This window comes from Arachis ipaensis, chromosome B09 (genome assembly GCF_000816755.2).
Source record: "Arachis ipaensis cultivar K30076 chromosome B09, Araip1.1, whole genome shotgun sequence".
NCBI lineage: Eukaryota > Viridiplantae > Streptophyta > Magnoliopsida > Fabales > Fabaceae > Arachis > Arachis ipaensis.
This window is the reverse complement of record NC_029793.2, coordinates 27,827,732-27,837,369: the sequence shown is the minus strand read 5'-3', so window position 1 is coordinate 27,837,369 and position 9,638 is coordinate 27,827,732. Positions and strand designations below refer to the sequence as shown.

The 9,638-nt window shown below is 41.7% G+C and overlaps 1 protein-coding gene and 1 long non-coding RNA gene across 2 annotated transcripts; one reads left to right on the top strand and one right to left on the bottom strand.

Moving 5' to 3' along the window:
- On the top strand, window positions 3,754–5,187 carry LOC107615306. The gene has a single exon (XM_016317388.1). The coding sequence runs from the start codon at window positions 3,754–3,756 to the stop codon at window positions 5,185–5,187; it is 1,434 nt and encodes a 477-aa protein (XP_016172874.1).
- Window positions 8,733–9,351, bottom strand: LOC110266535. The gene is made up of 2 exons (XR_002353945.1): window positions 9,187–9,351; window positions 8,733–9,094 (listed from the first exon to the last, which is right to left on the bottom strand). It is a non-coding gene; the product is annotated as an uncharacterized LOC110266535 (long non-coding RNA).

The window sequence follows — 9,638 nt, the reverse complement described above, 5'->3', positions numbered from 1 at the left end:
CCACGTGTGGAATGAAAGAAAAGAGAGATTGATTAATTCAATCCTCGAAGAAAAGCAAAAGAAATAGAGAGAGGAGAGCTTCTTCGACGAGAATAGAAGAAGAAAAAAGAAAAAAAAAATAGTTTTAACGTGCTTCTATTAAATTCGTAAATTTATTCCTTTTTTTATGAAATTTTAGTATATTATTTTTAATGTAGAGATGGACATTAAAATATAACTTGTCAGTTGTATTGTTTTTTTTTTTTGTTTGATTTGAGATACTCACTTTGTGAAAGGTTTATGTTGATTTCATCAGTTTTAATCATATATTTTATTGATTGTAAAGATGTCCTAGTGCTACTAAAAAGACTAATTGTATATCCATTATTTTGATAGTAAAAGATTTTATTAGATTAGATCCTATAGGTTTTTTATCCCTTTTTTTAGGAGATTTTTTCACGATAAAAATTTTGATGTCTGATATTTTAATTTCTGCCATTAAACTTATTGTTTGAAGACCTTTGGTGTTGTTCATTTAATTACACAGGTCATGAAAAAATTATTTTAGTACTTTCACTGTTAAAACAGATTTTTATCTGAACCTCAATTTTTTCCAACAATAAAATATCACATAATGATGATGATGATCATATATAATGTATATTTTTAGTTTATTATATATGCCTGATGGGAGCATGTTTTGGTGAAGCTTTTTAGAGTGGTCCATTATGAAGAAGAAGCAAGCAAATTAAGGGTGCAAACTGCTAACTAAGGTGTGGCTTTCTTTAAAGTTGTTTTGCACTTTTTGCTGAGTTCAGTGCTCCAAGAAAGAACGAGTCACGAGTATACAATTAAATTGTTCTAACAAACCAATAATGCGTGATAAAAACATTCCATACCTGCAATATTTATCAATTGGTCTAAGTTTGATCTGCAAGTTATTTATGCTATTTTATAATTTCTAAAAAGAGATGATGTTAAATTTGGTTTAACTGGAAGCTTGGTAGAAATCCTGAAATTTAAAAATAAAGAATACAAAATTCTAATAAAAAAACACACTTAAATTTACAATAAATTTCTATAATAATAATAAATAATTAAAGGTGCAAAAGTTAAGTTACTCTTGGCAAGGCAAAATTTTATGAGAGCATGAGAGCATGAGAGCAAAAGAACGTGGGGAGTGGGGAGTGGCCGGGCAGGGTCGGCCGGTGAATGCTCAACATCTAGCTCGGGATCCAAAGATTTGGAAGCGAGAAAAGTTTCTTCAATTGGAACAGGACTCGTTCACCATCTTCGTGGATGGATTGCCGGGCGACATTTCGAAGCGGGAGTTGTTTGGATTGTTCTCTTGGACTGGGAGGATCAATGACATTTACTTATCCAGGAAGACAAAGGGTGGCTTCGTATACTTGTTTGCGTTTATTCGGTATACTACGAAGGGTGGAGCGTTGAAGGCAATCTCTGAGATGAACTGCATGTGCTTACGGGGAACAGAGATTTTTGTTAGTAAGACTAAGTTCCGGAGGGGTGAATCCAAGGGAAATAACAGCAGAGACAGGGCTGATACGAGGATGGATACTGATAGGAGGATGCTTGTTTGTGGGAACTCTATTGATAATGAAGGAATTTCAGGGCCTGCCAGGGTGGTCGAGTGTGAACATAATGTCAATCTGGACAAGTTTCAGTTGGACGCAATCAAACATGACACTCAGAAACAATGTGGGCCGAAGGTTAATGAGAATACAGGGGTACGGGTTATCCAAGCTTCACAGGTCGAGAGTAATGTGGAATGGCTGAGGCGGAGCATTGTTGGTAGTACTTGGAAAGCAATTGATTTCAGCCGGTTGAACGCCATAGCACGACGGGAGTGGCCCCATGTTGTGCAGGTTTGTGAGTTGGGGCCTAACAAAGCTTTGCTCGTATTCGATAGTACTCAACGGGCGGATGAGGCTCTCACGTTTACTATGAATGGCTTCTTGAATTTTTTCTATCGTGTTTGTCGGTGGAGTGAGACTGACCGGTGTGATCGAAGAAGAGTCTGGCTCGAGTGCAGTGGGGTGCCGGTTCATGCATGGTCTGAAGATACGTTCCGATTAATTGGTCAACAGTGGGGAGAGGTGGTGAGTCTTGATTCAGCAACGGTCTCGGGAGTGTCGTTCAGCATGGGACGTGTGTTAATTGAGACGGACAGATTTGAGGTAATCCATGAACGAATTGGTATCGCTGTTGAAACGGATATGTTTGATGCGTTTGTCACAGAGGTGGGAAGTGGCGCCTACGCTTCCTTTGATCATGGGACGAATGGTGGGAGGGGAGGTAACCGGGGCTTTGTTCTTGGAGAAGGTTGTGCTACTGGAGGTCGTGGATGTACTGATGCGGATGCTCAGAGTCCTGCGCAACGGTTGAGCTGGGATGCAGCGGCGGAGTTGATGGCATGGACAGTAAGGGAGGATGAGCCGGTGAAGGGTGGATCTGTAATTTCCTCAGAAATTTTGAATGAGTGGAGTAACAAACTTTTAAATTTTGAACCGAAGAGGGACGCAATCAATGCAGTTAGTCCAAGCGTGACGAAGGCTAGATGTGCGGAGTCTTCACCGAATGTTGAGGGTGATGACTCGGAGAGGACTGTGTCCTGGGATCTGGCAACGGGTGGGGAGAAGACTGAAGGGGACGTCACTAGTAGTAGGAGATGGGTAGGTCCAACACATGGTCAAGTGATTAATTATAGTGTAGCAGCCCAAAGCTGTTCAACGAACTCTAAGGTTGCTCAATTGGGCTTGCAGTTTGGTAGCCCACGTGATGAGTGTGAAAGGAGGCAGGAGTTGGGCCGGGCTAAGTCTCAAGTGGCGCCGGTATTGGATCGGGTTGAGCTTCAGGTGTGTGTGCGTGAGGGCACGAGGGCATTAGAGGGTGTCTGTCAGCAAGAGGCTGATGAATCTCCAAGAGCCATGGGAGGGTTTGCAGCGGGCAAGGAGGGGGGCCGGGAGGAACGGGCTGGTCCGGTGTCCGGTTTGGGGTGCTTGCGGATGGTACCTACGGTGGGATCTGAGGAAGGGGACGACATGCGATATACTTGTGGTGGGAGGGGGAGCCGAGTCGGGTGAGGGCAAGCAGCGTGGCTGCTGTTGCGAGAACATCGCCCCTGTTGGCGGTTGAGAAGGTTGGCACAGATGAAGGGGAGGGCCGGAAGATTGCGAATGGGGCTTTGGGTGATACGGGAGAGGTTGGACATGGCGCAGGGAATCGGTCTGGGTTTGAGGGATCCGGCGAGGATGATGAAATTTTGGGAAGCGATTGGAAGAGTGCTAATGGCCGAGTAGCAGGGGAACGGCGTTTGGCTGAGGACTTGGGGGTAGCTATGGCAACAACGACCGCTGGGGTGTTACAATGCCAAGAGAGTTTGGTAAAGGGCAATGCCGCGGCTGGCCCAGTTACCGGTTCAGAGGCCGGGCTGTCAGTGACATTGGTGACAGAGGGATTGGGGGAGGGGGTATCACTGGCAGGTTTAGAGCTGGACCCACATGTTGTAGAGAGCGAAGGAGAGTTGAAAACGTCTGGGACCGGAAGGGCAGCAGACACACAAGAAAACAGAATAGCTTGGAACTTGGCGGTGGAATCTGGAGCAGAGCCTTATGATGAGGAAGACGATATCATGGCGATACTCCAGGCACAGAATGAGAAGATCGCTTTGAGAAAGAAATTGGCTAAACAGAAAGAAAAGGCTAGAAGGAGTCGCCCAAAAAATAGGAAGCAGGTGTGTAATACTGTTTTACAATGACTTTTGCATCCTGGAATGTGCGGGGGTTGGCGGGAACTGGAAAATTGAGTATGGTTAAAAATCTTAGGAAGAAGTTCAATGTGCATGTACTAGGCTTAATAGAGACAAAGAAAGCGGTGGTGACTAAATTTGAGGTAGTGCAGTTGTGGGGTAGTGATGGAGTGGGTTGGGAGTTTGTGGAGGCCGAAGGTGCTTCTGGCGGCCTGTTATTGATGTGGGATAACACGGTTTTTAATTTAAGTTGCTGCTATAAAGGAGCTAGGTGGATTTGTGTGGATGGAGTGCTGGTAAAGAATAATTTTTGGTGTGCGTTCTGCTTGGTTTATGGTGAACATGGTAGGGAGGAAAAGCTTGTAGTGTGGGAAGAGCTAAGCTTCTTGTCCGGTTTATGTCAGGTACCGTTTTGTTTCATGGGGGATTTTAACGAAATTGTTCAAGTGGAAGAACGACTGGGGGCCATGTCTCTGCCAAGGTCTGCAGTAGAGTTTAAATCTTGGATTCATGATATGGAGTTGGTGGATCTAGTTTTGTCTGATAGGCAGTTCACATGGTTCCGGGGCCAATCATGTAGTCGTATTGACAGGGTCTTGGTTAATTTGGAATGGTTGGAAGAATTTTCTGAAACAATGTTACGGGGGGGCCCAAGAGGACTGTCAGACCATTGTCCGATGATCATGAACGTAACTAAGTTAGGAGGGGAGTCGAGACCGTTTCGAAGCCTGGATTCATGGTTTACTCATGATGGATTTTTGAGAATGGTAAAGGAGGAATGGAGGAGCATCGGGGAGATGCAGTTCATGGATAAACTAAAGGCTATGACGATTCCAATGGGGAGATGGCATAAAGAGAAATTTGGTGATCTAGACATGAGGATTAGTAGGTTTGAGGAGGAGATCAGGAAGGTAGATGATATGGTGAGTCATGGAGTATATGATGGAACAATGGAGGCGAGAAGGAAGGCGCTTGTGAGCTCTTGTAAGAAATGGTATATTAGAAAGGAAATCCATTGGAAGCAGATGTCACGATCTAGGCATGCTAAGAAGATGGATAAAAACACTAGATACTTCCACAATCTTGCATCAGCTCGCAGGAGGAGCAATCGGATTGAAGCCTTAAGGATACAAGGCAGAATAGTAAGGAATCAAGCACGGATAAAGGTAGCTATACGAGATTTCTACAAAGAGTTGTATCACCAGGAACATTCACCTAATATTGGAATCCGGGATGGGCTGGTTAGGCGAATAACTGGGGAGGAGGCAGCAGAGCTGGAAGTGATGCCAAGTGCAGAAGAAATAAAGGCTGCAGTATGGGATTGTGAGTCTTCAAAAGCTCCTGGGAGTGATGGGTATAATATGAATTTCATTAAGAAGTATTGGGAGGGAATTCACAGAAGCAGTGTTGGGATTCTTCCAATCAGCTGTACTACCTAGGGGCTCAAATGTCACTTGGGTGGCGCTGGCACCGAAGTTCGTTGGAGCTACAGAGATAAAAGACTTTCGACCGATTAGTATGGTGGGGTGCGTTTATAAGGTCATATCTAAAGTCATGGTTCGAAGGATGCGGCATGTGATGCCAGGTTTAGTGGGCGAGACTCAGACGACTTTTGTGCAGGGTAGGAAAATCCATGACGGGGCTCTGATAGCGTGTGAAACTGTGCATTGGCTAAAATCCAGAAGACGTAGCTCTGCAATTATTAAACTGGATTTTCAGAAGGCGTATGACCGGGTCAAATGGAGTTTTGTTGACATCGTTCTGCAGAAGATGGGTTTTGGAAATCGTTGGAGGGGGTGGATCAAGGAGTGTGTATGTTCTGCGTCCATGTCAGTCCTAATCAATGGAGCTCCAACTAAACCCTTCAAAATGGAAAGGGGGCTACGGCAAGGAGACCCTTTATCTCCCTTCCTGTTTGTGTTAGTTGTGGATGTTCTTCATCGAATGATAGAAGAGGCGGTGAGGAATGGCCGCATACTTCCGCTATTAGTTGGACGAGATAACATTGAGTTGTCACACCTACAGTTTGCAGACGATACTATTCTTTTTTGCCCTCCAGAGGAAGAGACCATCAAGAATTATAAGCGTCTACTGCGGTGCTTCGAGCTGATGTCCGGGTTGAGCATTAATTTTGAAAAGTCAAGTCTCATTCCGGTTAACTGTGATCAGCGATGGACACGGGAGATGTGTTGCTTGCTGGATTGTAAGGAGGCAACTCTCCCTGTTCGATACCTGGGCATCTCATTGGGAGCGAATCCGAGACTTGTGAAAACGTGGCAACCAGTGATTGACAAAGTGGAAGACAAGCTGGGCCTGTGGAAAGCAAAGACGCTCAATAAGGCGGGTAAGCTGGTGCTCATAAAATCTGTCCTTAATAGCTTGCCTATCTATTATCTGAGCTTGTACAAGATGCCAAAGGCAGTAGCAGAGAAGTTGATTTCCTTACAACGGCGGTTCTTGTGGAGTCAAGAGGATGGGAGAATGGGGATGCCACTAGTGAAGTGGGAGGTAGTGATGGCACCTAAAAAGGTGGGTGGTTTGGGAGTTGGAGATGCAGTGCTTCGGAATACCGCTCTTTTGTTTAAGTGGTGGTGGCGGTTTTCGAAAGAGGAGTGCCCCCTTTGGAAAAAAGTGGTCTGCTCTTGTAATAACATGAACCCTTTTGAGACGCTGCATGGGCAACCTGTTCCCACCAGAGGGGGTCCTTGGAAGGATATATGTCAGCTTCAAATAAGGGAACCACAAGTTAGGGAGACAATGATCAGAGGCCTATCAATGGAGGTTGGGAACGGCAGATCAACCAGGTTCTGGGAGGACGTCTGGCACCCTGATGGGGTCTTGAAAGATCTGTTTCCAAGACTTTTCTCGGTCTCGAATCTTAAAGGATCTGTAATAGGGGACTGCGGGTTCTGGGATGGGTTGGAGTGGATATGGAGCTTCCAATGGAGGAGACAATTGTTTCAGTGGGAGCTAGACCTTTTGAACCACCTTCACGAGACACTACGATCGGTTAAGCTAACAATGGAGCGAGAGGACAAGGTGATTTGGAAATTTGACAGAACTGGTATTTTTTCAACTAAATCCTTTGTGACGAGGTTGCAGGAAGTAGTCCTCCCGGAGGAAATTACTAGTTATAGCTTCACTAGTGTTATTTGGAGGGGATTTGTCCCGCAAAGGATTGAACTGTTCACTTGGTTTGTCTTGGTTGGGAGGGTGAATACTAAAGAAAGGCTTTCCAGGCTAGGGGTGATTGGCCAGCTCGATAACATGTGTCCTTTATGTTGCAAGGCTGTTGAGTCGGCTGTCCATCTGTTTCTTGGCTGTGAGCTCACTTGGCAGGTGTGGTGCGCATGGCTGTTTGCCCTTGGAAGGGCTTGGACCGTACCTGAAACACTGAAGCAACATTTTGAGAGTTGGACACATGCTTCACATCGAAAAGTTGAGAGAAAGCGGTGGTTGGTTGGCTTCTTTGCTGTGATCTGGGCAATTTGGTTAGAAAGGAATAACCGTGTCTTCAATAATCATGGCTCAAGAGTAGAGGAAGTCATCAGCAGGTCCTTTTTGCTATCCGATGAGTAGATTGGTGGTACTCCCTTTGGCTATTGATGGCAATGCTGGAGATGATGAGGGGTTGATGGGTTTCTATTTACGTTATCTTCTGTTTCTTATATCTGTTTGCTCCACCTTGTTGTGTTGAGCACTTTTTAATTCAAAAAAAAATTAAAGGTGCAAAATACACAAGTAAAATAATAAAAATAAATTACATAGTGGTTATAGCTTTTTCCCTAACAAAAAGGAAAATGCCACCTCTAGACTCTAGTAACTTCTGCAAACTGGATGTTTATGTCAATAATCATTATTATCTGATAAAGTTGATTAATACTTTATAGCTCTTCATTGGGGAGACAGTAGCAGCCATAGCCGTAGCTGACGTCAACAGTTGATTGGAATTGAAATACGTGAATCTCACACACACACACGAAAGTAAGATATATGGATCTTTAAACTTAGAGTTGTATATTGATGCAGGGGAGAGACTCAAGAACTTGCAAGTTTAGGGAGATAGCTCTCTGCTAATTCTCTTGCATGAGAATGCAAAAATGAAAAAAATGATTCAACACTTGTGTTGGTAGTTAGTCTAGGAAGATTAGGTTGAGAAGTGAGTGAAGAAAGGAAGCTTGCTGATGATATATCCATTGTTCTTGGATGCTATTTGCGTTGTCAATAGGTTCTTATATATTTATTAGTTATTTATCAAAGACCATAAACTCCTATTGTTATTTATTAGTTATCCCTTTCTATTGTCCTCATTGTTCTTTTAGCTCCTCGCAATAATTTTTAATTATATATTTAGCTAACAAACTATAACATAAACCAACTCAAACCAATCATTTGTATTTTTAGTTTTGAAATTCGAAAAATTAGGGTTGTGGAACCGTATATTTATTACAAAGTAACCCTATAGCTAAAAGTAATTCTAGTGGGCATTCTAATTCTTGAGTTGTAACAAGTCTCTATAGCCTTTGGGCACATGAAAAAGGCAGAGTTAACAAAAGAAGAAGAATAAGAAAAAATGAGAGAAGATTGAGATTAACAATGGAGAAGAACGAAGGAGGATTGAGAATTCAGCAAGTGATTGATGAAGAGGAGTGTGAGAGCAATAAATCATAGAGCGAGAGATATCACAAATATGCACCTTCTGAATCAAGCTGGCAAGATTAAGAAATAGAACGTTCATTAGTTAGTTTGCATTTCTTCTACTATCTTATTCTTTCTCTTCAATACTTTGATTTTCACCTTCTTCAAGATATCTGTTGCATTGGACAGGCTTTAGATATGAAAAGAAATGCGTGCGAGTTATATTAAATAAGAGTAATGTTGCATAATAAACAAAATTTATTATTTTTTATCAATACTTAATCAACTCTGAATACTTTAAATTCTAAATTTTAAGCTTATTTTTAAATTCTAATACTATAAAAAAAAAATCTAAAATATTGGCTTGATATTTGTCCATTCATTCGATACAATATCAGCAATACAACCAGAAATGAAATGAGAACTATTTAAGTCTCTTTTTCTCTCCATGATCATTTTGTAATAGCAACATGTAAAATTCTTGTAGGCAAAACCCATGTTAAAATGTACTAAATAATCAGCAAGAGAATTCACAGATACAATAGAAAGCTTCTGCTAAATCTATGCAACGTGACCATGTCATGGGCCCCGGATGAAGTTTCAAACATTTATTGCGACAAAAGTTAAAATCGTCGCAGTTAGTAACCTCCCATTGATCTCTACAAATCGTTGCGCCTTCAGCCACTTGATGAAGTGTTATCGAGAGAGCTGCATGCAAAGAGTTAAAGAACACATTTAATAATCTTGATGTAGAATATATAATATTGATATAGGTCTAGTAATAACAGAGATATATCAACCTGAAACCAGAAGGAAAATTGAAAAAAGATTTATCATGGTTATTAACTTGTTAGTCATGATGATCTATCGATCGAACACTTGATGATAATTATTCTTAATAATCTCAATATTTTTTGTGTATCAATTTTGGGAGATGCAGTCATGGAGAGTTACGTTGTATATTTATAGGTGGAAATTCATTACACTACATCTCAAAGAATTCTAAATTAATTGATTTTTTTATTATTCTAATGCATATTCTTTTTAGTACATGTATAAAGTTCAGTTAAATAGGTTTAAACTAACCGAACTCAAATCCTTAAAGGATTCGACTATTCGAGTCATCAATTGCGTGCTTGTATAAGGTAGCAACCATTGCATGTTTTATTTTTAAGAATTTTTTTTTTTTAAAAGATGCTAAAATAACACCTTTTTTTTATTTATAAAATATATATTTTTTTATATAACATTT